Source organism: Gracilinanus agilis, chromosome 6 (genome assembly GCF_016433145.1).
Source record: "Gracilinanus agilis isolate LMUSP501 chromosome 6, AgileGrace, whole genome shotgun sequence".
Lineage (NCBI taxonomy): Eukaryota > Metazoa > Chordata > Mammalia > Didelphimorphia > Didelphidae > Gracilinanus > Gracilinanus agilis.
The window spans coordinates 50,111,863-50,129,644 of NC_058135.1; the positions used below are offsets into that span (position 1 = coordinate 50,111,863).

The window sequence follows — 17,782 nt, forward strand, 5'->3', positions numbered from 1 at the left end:
CCCCCCACTCTTTTCCTCCCCATCCCTGCTCTCCTCCTTGCCCTCCTTTCCCTGCCCAACCCCTACCATCCTACCCAGTCTCCTCCTCTCCTTTCCACCTCTCCTCCACCCTCATTCTGTCCCCCCCACCACTTCGCCCTGCTTCCCTACTCCTGGTCAGTCCCTTCCTCCCCGCCCAATCACTCCTCTCCCTTCCCCCACCCACTCAGCTCCAACCCAAAAGACAAATCAGACTCCAGTAACCACAGACAACTCAAATAAAGGCCTGTACCCTCTAAGGCAGGAGTCAGCAACATATGGCTCTCAAGTCATGTCTGGCTCTTTTGAGGGCCAGATATGGCTCTTTCTGCAGGAGCCATAAAGTCCATTTTTTTCAGGCGCTGTTATAGGAGCGCGCACTGTGAGCACTGTACGGCTCTCACGAAATTACATTTTAAAAAATGTGGCGTTTATGGCTCTCACAGCCAAAAAGGTTGCCGACCCCTGCTATAGGAATGTTCCCACTTATGATAAACAAGGAAACTTAGTCAATATTGGACATCAGACACCTTTTTTCTCCACAAGATATTAAGATTCAAGAAAAAGACTCCTTCCTTTGAATTAATTAGTAGTTAGGAAGTGACTAATTAAATAGTAATTAAGAAGTTTGAAAGTATTTACCAAACTATTTGGGTAGATATTGATGACTTGCTCCAAGCCCTTACACACATCTATGTCAGCCTAGAAATGCATTACTAAAAGGAATGAGAGCTTGTTCTGACAAGCCAAGTAACTGAACTAAATTCAAAGACTTGAAAGAAGGTGAAAATGAGAAACCATCTCTGCTCATGGACAGACTTGTTGAACTGGGATGCAGGTATCTTGACCTAGATCTTTCTAGGGGAAAAGATGTTAGACACATAGGAATACATTTTGTAAATAACTGCTACAAGGTTCTTGGGAAATAATGATTAAATGCCCTGACTGATACACTATGGACCTTGATACATTAAAGAGAGTAGCAGTTTATATCTTTGATGGCCATGAAAAGGAAGACAGAAAGGAAGCTGAATTAGTGAAGAGATTAAAGAAAGATAAAAATGAATTAGAGGAGAAATTAAGGAAGGAAATAGCCAAAATAAAGCAACAAGTTAAAGAAGAAGCTATAAAAATAGGTCATAGCTCCTATAAAGGAATTCATAAAGCAACCAATAACATGTTATTTTTGTAGAAAGGAAGGTCATGTAGCTATCAATAGCAGGAAGAGGAATCAGGAAAATAAAAATAGAAGCTTGAGGAATAGTAGTAGTAGTAGTAGTAGTAGTAGTAGTAGTAGTAGTAGTAGTAGTAGTAGTAGTAGTAGTAGTAGTAGTAGTAGTAGTAGTAATAATAATAATAATAGGAATCCTAATTAGACTAGTAATTTGAATGAGGCAAATCATATCCCACACCAAAACATCCATCCTGAGGCTTGTCTGCACTATGATCAGTGTGGGAACCTCCCTCAGTGTGGGTGGCCCTCTTTATGATGGGGTGTGTGTGTGTGTGTGTGTGTGTGTGTGTGTGTTGGGGGAGAGGGAGCTATGGAATCGGGAGTTGAAACCTTCGATTTCCTAGACTCTGATGTTTTAATGCCAGTTATCTCAGCCCATTCCCCTCCCCAAAATAAAGAACCTCATGTGGCCCTGAAAGTTAAGAACACTTATTATGATTGTCTCTTAAACACTGGAGCTTCCAGATCCATTTTGGTGAGTAAACCTGATTTTAAATGTAATTCTATTGTTTATTTAAATGTAGTAGGTGTGTTGGGAACACCCCAAAAGGTCCCTAAACTCTCTCCTCAAATGGTATCTGTGGAACCCTTATTAGTAGAACATTCTTTCCTTTTAATGCCTGATTCTCCTACAAATTTGTTAGGGAATGACTTTTGTGCAAACTTAAAGCCACAATAACATGCTTCCCATATGGCTCTATGATATTAGAATTGCTTGAGGAATTCTTAACTTTGTTTCCCATCCTTTCAGACAATCAGGAGGTGAATGAAACCCCCACCTTTGAAATCCCAGCATCTCTTTGGGCCACATCTTCTTGCGATGTAGGCCTACTCAAATCAGCTGTTCCTGTTCAGGTTAAGACAAAAGGTGGTCCACCTCCTTCCATTCCTCAGTATCCCCTATCAAGAGAGGCAATTGAGGGAATTTCCCCAGTGGTAGATTCATTAATTAAGCAAGGAATAATAATTCCATGCAAATCTGAATATAATATACCTGTTCTCCCTGTAAAAAAGCCAAAGCCAGGACCAGATGGAAAACCTATTTATTGGTTTGTACAAAATTTAAGGGCTGTAAATAATCATGTCATAAAAAGACACGCTGTGGTTCCCAGCCCAGTTACAATTAACTCCTCTGTTCCCAGCACACCCACATATTTTACTGTGGTAGATTTGCATTCAGCATTCTTCTCAATCCCTATCCATGAAAATTCCAGGAATATATTTGCCTTCACCTGGAAAGGCTCCCAGAAGGCATGATAGAGATTTCCACAAGGGCTTGTCAATAGTCTAACTTTGTTCTCACAAATTTTGAAAGAGGATTTAGCTAATATTTTCAGAAAAGCTGTTTGATAGTTTGTGGATGATCTGCTCTTGGCCACACAAAATGCAACAGTGTGTCAGGAAGATAGATATCTTCTCCTAGAACTACACAGGTGAGGCCACGAGGTTTCTAAGGCCAGTGGTGTCTCCCCAAAATTGAATATTTAGGGTTTGTTCTAACTGCTGGAGCTTGCTCCATTTCCCCTAAGAGCACTGAAGCTATTTGGAAATTGACTGCCCCCTCCACAAAGAAACATTTGAGGGCAGTCAACAGGGTTTTGTAGGCAGTGGATTTCTCATTATGGGGAAATCACTAAACCTTTTATAACTCTGAGAAAAATTTCAGTCAGTATGTTTTGGCTATTAGCTATATGTTCTGTTACATTGACTTTATTTGTACCCTCCTCCTATGACCGGACTAGAGATTAATACCATTATAAAAGACCATAGACAAGTTGGACAAACTCTTTTCTGTGGCAAAGCCATTGGTCCTTATGGATGCTGGGTTTGTCACCAGATCCATCAGAGCTCTGTTTTGTCATGGGTAACAATTCCAGTCCACAGTTTGCAACACAAGGAGGTCACACATTACCTAAATGGTCTTTTGCTCCTTTTGCCTTTGTTAACTGTCACATAGATGATAATGAATGGATTTCATCAAAATGGTTACAACCAATATCAGTGACCTCTGAAGAATTTAATGAGCTGAAAATCTAAATTTATTTTAACGAGTCTTCAGAAGTGATTTTTAGATATCTAGGAGCACCACTACCTCTGAATGATCATTTGCCTACCTTTGACTTGCGTGTGACGAGGCCAGAGTCCATTTAGTAGTAGTAAGTACATGGGTGACAAAGTAAAATGCAACTGCACCATTCCATTCCCTGTCTCCACATTCCCTGTGCTAGGGTACAGCTTAGAAATGCAATTGGTGGGATGTATAAATACATGCCTTTTAAGGCTCTTACAATCTCATTCAGAGGAGGAAGAATTTCCCATGGGGCTTGGTGACCCCTGGACAGTTCTATGTTTGTAACTCTTCAGCTTACTCTACCCTTCCACCAGGATGATATGGTACTTATGGTTTAACAAATGTTTTATTCCTGCCTCAAAGAAATCTGTTACTCTTGAAGGAGGCAGGTGGATACAGGAAGTCCAGTCTAATCTTGTTACATTCACCAAGCTATCTTTCAAGGACATCTGGTTTGTTATCGAAAGGCGTCTGGTCCACTATCTCCAACTTTGCAGGTGGACTTAAACAATAAATGAACATTTCTTAGTTGCAGGAGTTCAATTTCTTCTTGGTTAAAAAAACAAAACACCTTATTATCCTTCATACCTTCAGCACCTAGAAAATTTCACATCTGTTTGCTATCTTTGAAGACCTACAAACTGACCTGGCATATTTCCACAAGATATACTGTCTATCTTTGCCTTTGTACAATTAATGAGGGTCTTATCTTCCTCCTATGGACTAGGGATTCTGCCATCCCTGGTCCACTAGCCTGCCTTGGGATGTAGATGGATCCCATAAATCAATCAAGCATTTCTCTAAAATAGAGAGGGGTGATTGTTAGTTCCCATGTGGGTGGTTCTCTTCTTGATGTAACCAATCATGCTGTCCTCACCTTCATAATGCTGCTAGCCCTATAACCAATTGTGTTGTTTTCCATTTCATATTCAACTCTGTTCTTTATTCTCTTATAGTTCTAAAAACTATATGAAGGCCAGTAAGCCCCTATCTTATGGTCTTTGGTCATTGAGAGAGGCCATTGACTCAATTTTTTTTAAAACAAGTTTGAGATTTGGTATTATTAGGCCCCTTTCCATCTTACTTTTATTCATTATTTCCCTTGATATAATCATATAATTTTTATTATTCTAGTTCTAAATATGATCAACTATGTTTCTAGTTGAGAATGAACTAATCCTGAATTCCTAGTATATATCTAATCTGATAAGTCTATAATCTTTATAGCATGTTGCTATAATTCCATCTAAAATTTTTGCCTAAATGTTCATCAGATATATTTGTCTGTTTTTTCTCTCCTTTGTTTTGACATTCTCTGGTTTAGGTATCAATACCATATTTGTATTATCAAAGGAATTGAATAAAATCCCTTTTATCATGGTTTTGCAAAAAGTTTGTATGATATTAGAATGAATTATTCTTTGAATGTTTGATAGAATTTACTTATAAATCCATCTACCTAATCCTGGAGGTTTTTCTTGAGTTCCTTTGGTTTGTTCAGTTTATTTTTTTTTGAGACTGGATTATTTAAATTCTCTACTTTTGCTATTAATTTGTGTAAATATTCAAACATTTCATTTCTCAGTTTTAGTGCTGAGTTTTAGTTGAGCAAAACAGATTCTAGTGATTTCCTTTATTTCTTGTAAATTTTCCTCTTAATTTTTAATACTGGTAATTTGATCTTCTTCTTTTAAAAATCAAAATAACTAGTTGTTTATTTTTATTGGTTTTCAAAAAAACTAGCTCCTACTCTTATTTACTAATTAAGAAGATTTTTGCTTTCAATTTTGTTATAATCTGTTATCTTCCAAGAGAGATGAAACAATATCCACAATTACTTGATTCATAACTACATTTTCGGGAAGATGTTTCAAAATTAAAGGGTAAAAATGGCAAAGAGATCAATTTATCCTGAGATTTTAAATGAATGTAAATGTAATTGAGAACCACAAATATATGTGATAAAGGAATTTTACAGGTGATCTAAACCTGATGTTGAACTCAAATAGAAAGGATCCCTGCAAACTGCATGTTGACTTAGAAAACCACAAATTACCATTATCTATGTTGTAATGTCTTTTAAATTTTATTTTGTTAAATATTTCCCAGTTATATTTTAATCTGGTTCTGGCCTCACTCAGGAGTATTGTGTGCCATGTGTTTGACACTTCTGATCTAATCTAATCACTGATATCCACAAGCTGGGCATAAGTAGATTTCAACGTACTGCTAGTAATGGCACTCCCATGACACTGTTCATAACTTGATCATATAATGAATATTTTTGGCCATATCTACTCAATGAGATCATCTAATACTGAGAATCATTATCAAAATATTATATAAGTTGGTATGTATAATAACAATAAGTTCACAAGATACAAGAGAGGCATGGTTCCATAGGGGAATTATATACATTTATATTCAAACATTCAAACCTACCAAATCTTTAAAATTTACATAGATTAAAAACATAAGAAGATATTGCACTTACCAAGAAGAGAAGGTAGCTGGAAATGTTTCATAATTTCACCCCCAATGATGGCAGAATAAAACAGGGCTAATATTCCAAATAGCCTTCCACCAGGAAGACATTCATCACCAGTAACTGACCAAAGTACTACCCATATAAGAACTAACATGACAACTGTAATAAATCAGGAAAAGAAAGACATTTGTTATTCTATCTCTAGCTAGCTTATGCTATAAAATATGTATATTTTACATGATATAACTTTGAAAAAAATTTTTTTAACCCATAAGAAAATTTGGCTCAGATTTTCTAGACTTGTAAATATTGTGGCAAATACAAAAATCATAAGACTCCTTTATGGGACATTCAAGCATTTCTCATAAATTTTGGAAGTAGAAAAGCATTTCAAGAGACAGAAATGAAGAGGATATGTGTTTCAAGCAGGAGAATGCATGGAGGTAGAAGGGTACAGCTAGGTGGCACAGTGAATAAAGTGCCAAGTCTGGAGTCAGGAAGACATCTTCCTGAGTTCAATTCTGGTCTTGAACACTTACTAGCTGGGATACTCTGGGCAAATTACTTAACCCTATTTGCCTCAGTTTCCCCATCAGTAAAGTGAGATGGAGAAGGAAATGGTAAATTACTCTAGGATTTCTGCCAAGAAAATCCCAAATGGGATCATGAAGAATCAGATATGACTGAAAGGACTGAGTAATGCCAAGAAGAAGACAGGATGAACTTGGGGAATAGCTAGCAGTCTAGCATTTTTCTTTAACTGGCTTTTTTTCTAAGTGTAGTTCAATTTCTTTTAGGGACTCCATATGTGAACCAGCATCTGGACAAGTCAGGACCTGTAAATTATAGGTCTATTATTGTTTTTAGTGGGCTTTGTGCCTTCATTGTAATGCTTCTGACTTGACTAATGCCAAATTCTTGTGTGCCTTGGAAAAGGAATTTTTTGGCAGGAGATATGTGTACATTTATAAAAAGAAACATTAAAAAGGGCTCCTTAATGTGCTGGGCTTAAGGGGATGTCTGCCAACTCTCTTTACTACTAATTGTGGTTCTGCTGTGAGCCTATGTTAATGGGCATATAAGACATGATATATTTTTGAATGCTTATCTTTAATTTCAAAGCCTCCATCGACAGATCCCTTATCCTCACATTGCTTCAAGTGAAACGTAAAAAGTCAAAATGACCCTCATTACTGGGGCAGCAAGATGGTGCAGTGGATAGAGTGCCAGGGCTAGAGTCAGGGCAACTTATCTTTCTGTGTTCAAATCCAACTTCAGACACTTCCTACCTATGTGACTCTGGGCAAGTCACTTAACACTTTTTGCTTCAGTTTCTTCATCTGTAAATGAAGCTCGAGAAGGAAATGGCAATCCACTCTAGCACCTTTGCCAAGAAAACCTCAAATGGGGTCACAAAGAATCAGACACAACTGAAAATGACTGAACAATAAGAAAATTTGTAAAAAGACTACCAAGAAGAAAACTGCAGCTTATATGTTTTATTTTTAAATCCTTACCTTCCATCTTAGAATCAATACTGTATTGGTTCCAAGGCAGAAGAGCAATTAGGGCTAGGCAATGGGGTTATGTGACTTGTCCAGGGTCACTCAGCTAGGAAATGTCTGAGATCACATTTGAACACAGGACCTCCCATCTCTGGTCCTTTTGAATGCAGGACCTCCCATCTCTGGTCCTGGCTCTCAATCCACTGAGCTTCCCATCAAAAATATTTTGATACTTAGTGGGTATCAACTGTGACACTGAAAAATGCACTGGAAAATCTGATTCAAGGATAAGAAAAAAAAAGACTAAAACTTGCAGACTACATGGTTGCCTCACATTTATATATATGTGATATATAATGATATATAATATATAATGATATTATATAATGATATATAATATATAATGATATGTAACATATCATTCTTTCTCTAAGGAAAAGATTTTGAAGATACTCACAGGATAAACACCAAACATAAAAAATGAAGCAGATTCCATTTTTGATATACAGGAAATGACTGGTTATGTATGTGAGTCATTAGTCAGCTATGTGGCTCAGGGGACTGAGAGTCAGTAGAGATAGGAGGTCCTGGGTTCAAATTCGATCTTAGACATTTGCTTGCTGTGTTGCCCCTAGGCAAGTCACTTAACCCCCATTGTCTAGCCCTTTACTACTTTTCTGCCTTGGAACCAATCAATAGACAGTACTGATTCTAAGACAGAGGGAAAGGGTTTTTTAAAAAAAAATGAATGTGAGTCATTCCAAAATCAGTTACCTGGGTAGACTTGTTAGAGAAAAGAAAAATTAATACCAAACTAAAAGAAGGAATAAAAAGAATAATAAACATATGCCCTGCAATCCAAACAACCCCAACATGCATGACCAACTTTTAAAAAGCTTTTGTAAACTGAAAAATGAGAAATGGATTGAACAAATATTGACTGAGACTTTTTAAAGACCATTTCTTAAAGATTTCTAAGGTAAATCAGTTACTGTACAAAGGAGGCCAAGAGAGCCTAGAAACCACTTTGGCCAGCAAACACAGGATCTCCTTGCTAAAAAGAGACAACTTTGGCTTAGAATATAAACTCAATTGTAAAACCTCATGGAGAAAGATGGTGGAAGATTCTCTGTAGTACCGCCTCCTAAAATAGAAAGTGGCATAGCCAGGATGCATACTTGTCATTCCTGCTGCTTGGGGGAAGGGGTGAGATTGAGGGCTCAGAGTCTGAGTGGGCTAAAAGGATCAGGTGAGCACACAAAGGCCATCACCACCAATATGGGAAGCTCCCAGCAGCAGGGGCCACCATGATACTTCAGAAGGGTCAAACTGGCCCTGATTAAAGCTCCTTTGCCAATCAGTTTCCTGGGGTAGGAAGTAAGGGGAGAAGAGGGGGAGAAAGAAAGGAGAAAAAAAATATTTAAAGGGAGTTTGTTGATAGACTCACCTAAGCAAGGGCATCTAAGATAATGAGAAGTATTTCCTCTGAATATACACTCATTAAATACATTTTGCATTTTCTCACCTTTGTATTCTGTTCTCTACATACCATTTGTTATTGTTAGAGCACAGATCCCTCCTGGAGGCCAAGAACATATTCCTCTATGTGATGATTCTGATGATTCTTCTGATGAATCTCGGCGCCTCCTTCTTCTTCTGCTCTTTACTTCCGTTTTTCCATCTATACCTCTGATGTACATGATAGTTCCATCCTAGGACAATTATTTAAGACAATTAAAGACTAAACCAGTCAAAAAAAGTAAAATAATTTAAGACAGCTAAAAGTGTGTGAAAATGTATATACACGATTCTGTCTGCTACAGTATCAGAAAATCACATTTCTTTTGCTGAAATCAATGAAAACTTTATGTTGAAAAGGGGGGAAATGGCTGGCAGAATCATGTGACTTCATGAAGAGTGAGCACACTGGCGTTTGGAAAAGGTGCAGTGTTGAAAGCATTAGACAATGTGGCAAAATTTTCTAAGAAAAGAAAGAACTATGATGCCTAACAGGGCGATACTGTAGATTTAAATATAAACAAATGACAGAAATCTTAAGGGATGGGAAAAACAAAAGATTTCAATAAAAGTCTATTTTTAAAATCGAAGGCACATTTGAAACCCTACAAAAACTATAAAAATTCTATTAAAACATGTCAGGGCAATGATGGGCATGACTTTTCAAGATTATTTTCACTGCAAAATCAGACACTAATAAAAATGCATCCACCAAAGGATCGACTGCAGTAAAATGATTAGGACCAACATGCTGTTTTTATTCTGGCCTTGACTGTATTATCCCACACTCAAATTAAAAATCAGGAAAAGATCTAAGAAGAATGAATGCAAAGTAAAGTAAGCAGAGTTGGGAAATCACTGTAGACAAAGTATAAATGGAAATAACAAAACAATCCAAACTGAATGCTGGGATGGGGAGGGGGGCAGCTAGGTGGATCAGTGGAGAGGTCCTGGCTAAGTTACCTCATTGCCTAGCCTTTGCTGCTTTTCTGCCTTGGGACCAATACACAGTACTGATTCTAAGACAGAAGGTAAGGATTTTTTTAAAAGTCAGGAAGAGAGAGATTGGTTAAGTTGGAGGGACTTGGTATTATGACTGCTTTGAACTAGATTTAGAGCTTAGCTAGATGTTAGTAATACTACTATAAAGGCACGAAATAGCCTGAAATATTCCTGAAAGAAAGTGCTGAAATATTGCACATGCCATCTTAGACTGTGACTTTTATTTTTCAAAATCAGTTTTCATTGCTACTTTTGCTTTTCTTATATCACCTTCATTTCCCATAGATCTCTCTCCCCTCCCCAACAACAATGAAAAAGGGGGAAAAAGAGCTTCAGCAAAACTAACCAAACCAGTGGAAAAAATGTTGACTTTACATGCAGTGTTCCACACACACACAGTCCCTCATCTCTGCATAGAAAGAGAAGTGCTTTCCCTTATCTCTTCATTGGAGCCAGGAGTATATATCTAGCCGTGGGTCAAATGGCATAGGGATTTTAGTCACTCCCTTTGCATAATTTCTAATAGCTTTCCAGAATGCTTGAACCCATTCACAGCTCCTTCAGCAGTTCTTTAAAGTATCTTTTTCCATGCCTCCTCCAACCCTGACTAAATGTGACTTAAAACACACACACACACACACACACACACACACACACAAATAGAATTACCGCTGCTCTCTTGTATTCCTCATGTTTCGGCCTTAAAGTTTCTTTTCTCTTGGCTTCGAAACTAAGAAAAAGATAGAAAGGGGGAGGGGGTGACAGAAAGCAATTTTAGAGACAAGTGTATACTAAAATGAAAATTCGATTCCTCTCTCTTAAAAAAAGACATCCTTTGCTTGCAGGTATTTCCCACGTAAAGGCTTGTAGTAAAAATCACATCTCTCAATGGCTAAACTATTTTCAATTTAAGGCTGGTTTTTTTTCTTCTGAGGATCAGAGGACTTAAAGAAACCTCAGACACCTGGATACCTAGTCCAATACTCCCATTTTTAAAAAGTTTTATTAATACAATTTTTGAAAAAATATATATACCAATACCCAAACAACTCCTCCAGAACATATGTGCATTCTCTTCCCCCCCCCCAAAATAGTTCAGCAGAACCCATCAAACAATGATTATGCTTTAAGACCTGTCACTTTCTGCTTTTGTGTATTGTAAGGGGGGAAAGAGGTTTTTGTTTTGAATGTATTAAAAGGTGGTCCCCAGGGGAAATTTCCCCAATTAAGGAATAACCTCAAGTCAAAATTGACTTTTATGGAAGTTTATTTACAAAATATTGGAGAGATGAGAAGAGGATAGAATAAGAGTTTTGTATTCAAGTCTGGGCTTTACTGGGGCAGGGCTCCAGAGGCCCAGCCAGAGCCTAAAAGTCAATTAACAAGAGTTTTAGCCACAAGGCCTTCTCCCAGGCAAGGGAGCCTCCTTGTCAACAGAACGTGTGCTTGAATTTTGATACTAACTTAAATTGTGTATTGCCTTTGACCAAAAGGTTTGTTATCTCTTAGTACTGATTTTATTTACATGATGTAAACATTGTGTATACTATTCTCTTAGCTGTGCTTTCTTCATCCTTGTAGCAAAAAATTTATCACACCAATACAAAAACTCCAAACTAAATAGGTTTATTGAGAGGTGGCCAGTCTCACAATAAAGCTTGACTCTGGTCAAGATCAGAATTAGAGACCCCAAGCCCTAGGAGACAGCCTTTTTTTATGCCAAGAAACAGTGACAGCAAATACAGTCAACAAATAGGCAGTTCTTAATTAATGATGCAAGTGCTGATTAAGCTAGAAAGTGTAGAAAAAATTACCATGGGTGGCAACCTATTATTATAGCTGACCTTTCCAAGGCCTCTGCAATAAGGGGTTGGGGCTAGTTGTTTTTCTGCTGACAATTATTACAAAATGCTAGGAGTCAGCAGTTGGGTGCCTGTCTGACTATTCTGTTATACAAAAAAAAAAAAGTATTCCTCCACCCCTTGTCTGATTATCTTTTTATATGAAAAAAGAGGGTGCAGTGGGCTAAGTAGAAACTCTTGGGTTATAGGCTTAAAGTTAAGACATAAACAAGATTTGATACCACCCAGAACTGTATTTTTTTTATTTTTTTATTTTTTATTTTTTAAACCCTTAACTTCTGTGTATTGGTTCCTAGGTGGAAGAGTGGTAAGGGTAGGCAATGGGGGTCAAGTGACTTGCCCAGGGTCACACAGCTGGGAAGTGGCTGAGGCCGGGTTTGAACCTAGGACCTCCTGTCTCTAGGCCTGACTCTCAATCCACTGAGCTACCCAGCTGCCCCCCGAACTGTATTTTTTTATATGAAGCAAACTATATTCTTTGACTATCAACTCAAAAATGAATGATTGTTTTATTAAAATAGTCATAAAAGCTAATACTACTATAATAATCATTAAAGGGGGTAGGGAGCTTCACACTCACATTATCCCTCCTCTGATCCAAAGAAAGACACGGGCATCTTTCTATTGGATCATCTACAATCTAGGGACTGTCGCAGGTGTTTCAGCACAACAATCAATTTGTGAGTGGATACACTTATGTTAAGGATATTGATTAAAGTTAGTTGTTACCTTCATCGCTAATACAATAAAGTACTAAGACATGTCTCTATAATGTGTAGGCATAGTCATAAGCAAACATGAAAACATTTGGCAGGGTCACATAGTAATGTGACAAGAAATATAACTCCCTACAGGCACGAGAGTCTCTGGGTACTTCTTGCAGGTACTTTGCTTCTTCCAGGATGATAAATTTAGCCCATCCTCCATTGTTGTGAATCCCAGTCTGCTAGTTTAGTCTCTAGGTAGATCACCATCCAGTTTTCTATCTGTTCTACTAGCTCCATCTTTTTGTTGACACTGTAGGTATAAAGTGCTGTTCCAAAAAAAAAAAAAAAAAAAAAAAAGGATCCCACCAGATGGCCCCAGTTGATTCCATCATTAAAAAGTTCATCTGAAACCTGGGTGAAATAATGTTGAGCTGTTTCAGGTGATAAGTGGAACTGGGTTGTCAGGTCAGGAAAGGTGCCTTGAACAAGGGATTCAAATTCACCTCTGGCCCATTGCATGGCCTGACGTAGGGGTGGAAGAGTTGAGCTCTCCCGTGGGCATGTTCTAGGCATATAGCCACTCTGCTTTAACTTGTAGTTCACAAAATCTGCCACCTACGCTCGAATACCAGGAGGTATCATGTGGGTGGGTAACCTGATAATATTTGCAAAGATAAGAGTATGAAAAGTTAAGGCAGACAAGCTAATTTAAGGAAAAGAGAGAAAAAATTTTTAAGAGAGAGAAAGTTGAGGACCACCATCTCTACAGTATGGGTTTTGTTTGGTTCCATAGAAGCTAGCGCAAGGGTGAATATACCACGTACATGGTGGTCCAAATAAAGATTCACTCCTATTTAGAATGGAAGCAAATACACCTATTCCTGACTCAACACACCTTTGGTATCTGCACCTTTGACACGTTAGAAAAAATTCTGGTGTGGAATGTTCCCTGGGATTGGCAGCACAACAGGGTGGTAGCACGTGACCACACTGGACTCACTCAGTGCACTGCTCTTTTATAGAAAGTATAACAAGAGCTACACCAAGGCGTCTGACTTAAGGCAAGTTTGGGTGAGGAACACATGATACAAAAATATAAGGCATCAAATATTATTCCTGAGTGTCTCCTGCCGCTAGTAGATGGTAGTGAAGGTTGTGATTCAGAAATAGCTCCATCCATGGGACTTGCCACACAGGTGCTGGAGCAAAGTCCTGATTGTTCTCCGAAGGCATCAATTCTGTTGTATTTGTATTATCTCTATGGAAAGAATAATCCAATAATCCATAAAGAAAATACAAATCCAGCAGAATTGATACCTTCGGAGAAATATATATCAGAGGAGGTCCACTAAGATCCAATTAGGGTCCAGATAGTACAATACACAATTCTTATAGATGGCACAAGGAGCAGGTTGAACTTGTATAGTCACAGTGATCAATGCAACAGGAAGCTGAATAGGATCCAATATATTGTTGGTATCTTGGAAGAGTTCATGCTTAAAGGATACAAGCTGAAAAGAACCTGTATCATCATGTACTTCAGAACACATTGATATTTAGAAAACTGAGTTGTGCAGCAATTTACAGTTAACTTAACAATGAGTCCAAAAGTGATAAGGACACAATTAAGGATAAATTGGAATAAGCCTCCTCCATTGAACCATGAGGCTAACCGTGAAAACCACGTGTAGATCCTGTAAGGTATTATTTAACAAGTTCTATCAGGTTCCAATGTCATTCATGCTATCTCCTGAACGATTAATGTATGAACAACAGTTTTGATTAATTATTGCACATGCTCCTCCTTGAGCAGCAGTTAAAAGATCCAACACCAGGCAATTTTCCATAACTATGTGGACCGATGAATCAAGTTCAGTCTGGAGTTTGGAAAGAGCCCTTGAGGTATGCAAAATAGTAGCTGCTGTGTTTTGAGATAATCCTTTGAGTTCAGAGGATAAATTTTCTACAGAGTCTATTACTGCTGTTATTCCAAGATTAGGAACTAAGACCCATAAAAATTTACACCAAGGGTTGTTTCCATGTGTCACTTTGGGATTAGAACTTTCCCAAATAGATCTTTTCTCTCTATGCCACCATGCACCTAGATTTCTTGTATAACTGATTCTTTAGACCCTTTGTGTGGTTTTTAATGGTCACCACTGGAACAAAATAGGTTGTTCCACAAGTGCCATACCATCCTGAAGGGAAAGAGGAAAATGCTTGCCCTGCACAGATAAAAAAAATTGTCCAGGATAATGCTGGAATATAATCTGTCTTACGGTTTGTGCTGTGTGTGACAGTGGCAAAAGAAACAAAAGCATTTCCTCTTTTTGTGGTCCTAGTAATAGCACAAATAAGAGAAGTCAAATACTCTCAGGAAGGATTTCAAAAGTCTGATTACAGTGAACGTGAGATCCCAGATTAATGACAGCGTGGGAAGTCCTATGTCAAGTTACACACAAAGTGAAGTTTGGCAATGAACATAAAATATTTAAAGGAGGAATTCTAGATTTATGATTAACATGAGTTTGGTTGGAAAACCCTCAGATCTTAATAGGAATTCTGAACCAAGGAGAAATATCCATGGATATTGGGGTACCCCAGTCTGTAAAATTATGACTGTTATTAAGTCAATATGTTGCATAAGCAAATGGAGCAAAAGGACCAAAATGTGATTGAGGGTATAGATTCTATGTGCTTGTTAAGCTTTGTTGATGGATTTATTGACAGATCCAACAACTTTGACACCCTATTTGGTTTACTTGATAAAATTTATGACCTATGTTACTATGCAACCTCATAAAGTGACTAGTAATAGTCCATTTATTTCTATGTATTCTCTTTTGATAGCGAGGGTCAGTATAATGGCTAGTTGTAGTATTATTAACTGGCCCACTGGGTTCAGTTCAACCACCATGCATAAGTCATATTAAAAACCTTGTTGGGGGGGCCAGATAAAAGTTAGAGAAGTGCCTCTATAACCTATTTTGAGATGGATGTTTGCAATATAATCCAGGATAGCACAATCCATGGAAACATCCAGGAGGGTAGACATCATCAGCATGCAAATTTGTATGGTCAGGATAATGATGACCCACAGCTAATGGTAAAAAAGAGCAACAGGCCTGGAAGTTAGGATCCAGGTTGCAGAAGTTCTCCTTAAGGAGTCTCAAGACTTGCTTTCCCTTTTGCTGGCCTTAGCATCAAGTTCTGATATTCATCATCATTAGTGGTTCTAGCATCCTCAAAGTCACTAGTCTGAGTTTCAGCATCAATACATTTAGACTGCTGGGTTTCTTGTTCTCTGTTTGCAATATGTAATTCACAGTAAGAATCTCTTCTGGAATAAGTAATAAGTTCTACTATATATGTAGATATTCCATTTTGAATAGCCAAACTATCACACGGATTTGGAATAGTTTCATCCCAATTTTCATAGCATTTACAGCAATAGAAAATTCCCAAGCAGTAGAGCAGAAGTACAAATATGCACATCATGATGACCAAGAAAATCCAAATGGAATTAAATAATGGTTTACTTTATGTTTAGTCATACCTCCTAGACAGAGAGGCAGTAAGCACATAAGATGGATATGCTGTGCTCCTCTCTGATGGCTAAATGTGAACCATACAATTAACAGACCTAAAAATAATAACTGAATGAGGCATATTTGCATCAAAATTGCCAAAAAATATTTGAAAAACTGCTCAGCGTACCTTAATTCCTGTTCAGTGAATTCCAGTTCAGAGAGAGCAGAGAGGAAAGAAGACTCTGGGGAAGCAACTTCCAACCTGTTGGAGGAGCTGGAAGGTTGTCCTGTGAGCGGTGACATGGAAGGTGATTTGGGCGGTGTGGGCGGTGGTGTGGGCTGTGGTGAGGATGGTGCAGAGGGTGGTGCAGAGGGTGGTGCAGAGGGTGGTGCTGAGGGTGGTGCTGAGGGTGGTGCTGAGGGTGGTGCCGAGGACGGTTCTGAGAGCCGTGCTGTGGGTGGTTCTGTGGGCAGTTCTGTGGGCGGTTCTGTGGGTGGTTCTGTGGGCGGTTCTGTGGGTGGTTCTGTGGGCGGTTCTGTGGGTGGTTCTGTGGGCGGTTCTGTGGGCGGTTCTGTGGGCGGTTCTGTGGGCTCTGGTATGGGTTCCTCCCCATCATCCATGATTCCTTTTTTTCAAACACAACCGCCGTAGGAGTGGTTAGAAGAATCTGAAAATTTCACTGCCAAACAGGCTGAAGCACGCTGGAACGCTGAAAATTTTTTATATAGACATAATCACCAGGCTGAAAGCTGTGCAGAGAAAAATCTATAGGGCCAGACTGAACTACTGTTCCAACAGCATGTAATTCTTTTAATCTGTGTTGCAATTCTGTGACATATTTATCAATAACAAGATCTCCCCTTAACACAGAAGTATATACTAGCACAAATGGTTTAGCTTTCAAACGAGGATGGCCAAAAAGCATTTTGTAAGGGGAGACATAACAATTTCCTCGAGGCCAGTTCCTTAAGTGAAAAAGAGCTAGTGGTAGTATTGTTAAAGCTAAATTAAAACTCCGGTTCTTAATTTCCATAGAGTTTATTAATATTTACTTGAGTAAGAGAAGGTAGACAGATATAGAGATATAGAAGCCTATTCTCAACTAGCCACAAGGGCATGGCTCTCTCTCTCAGCCACCCTCCTTTTCACTGAGCACCTGAGTAGATTAGAGAGAGTGCACTTCCTTGTCCCAAACCTTTTCACCTCCCCCTCCCTTCTGAGTCAAACTCAATCATCTCCAGATCAAGTACGTAGGCCACAGTCCTGTGACCTACACTGGAGCGCACTGACGTAGCGCTGGTAGGACCCCAGTACATGATCCTGGGAGGAAAGATCCCTTCACACTGCATATTAGGCAATTCTAAATGTGTTTCCTGACACAGTTTTCCAGTCAGAGCTTAATCTCTTTATTCATACCTTCCACCTGGCCTGAAGATTCTGGATGGTAACAAGCATAGAATCTTGGCATGATTCTTAAATTAGCATAAACTCTAGAAAGGACTGTATCCGTGAAATGAGAGTTCCTATCAGAATCAACGTTAGCTGAGGGGTCATATCTGGGAACAATTTCCCAAATAAGAATCTTTATTACAAAGGCTGCATCAGCCTTTTGAAGCATGGAAAGCTTCAATGCACCTTGTTAATTGGTCAACGATAACCAAACAACATTTTAGGTGTCTGACTTTGGGCAGATTCATAAAATCAATTTGTAAGGACTCAAATATTCAACTTCCTTGTCTTCATAGGTGATGTTTGGCCATTGATTCTTGTCAATCTCTGTGGTAGGATTTTTACTTATCTCATTTTCTTCTGTATTATGGGGTGGCGTTGTTTAAACAGGGCCTTC

The 17,782-nt window shown here is 38.5% G+C and overlaps 1 protein-coding gene across 1 annotated transcript in view; it reads right to left on the bottom strand.

The window, feature by feature from the left end:
- LOC123252241 (sodium/hydrogen exchanger 9B2-like) overlaps positions 1 to 16,556 on the bottom strand; it is a 45,111-nt gene extending 28,555 nt beyond the window's left edge. The window contains exons 1-4 of the mRNA XM_044681631.1: positions 16,123 to 16,556; positions 10,506 to 10,566; positions 8,866 to 9,028; positions 5,818 to 5,970 (exon numbers count right to left, since the gene is read on the bottom strand). Of these exons, the coding sequence (XP_044537566.1) occupies positions 5,818 to 5,970; positions 8,866 to 9,028; positions 10,506 to 10,566; positions 16,123 to 16,556 (811 nt within the window). The remainder of the gene's footprint in view (positions 1 to 5,817; positions 5,971 to 8,865; positions 9,029 to 10,505; positions 10,567 to 16,122) is intronic.
- Between the last annotated feature and the right edge of the window lie 1,226 nt (positions 16,557 to 17,782).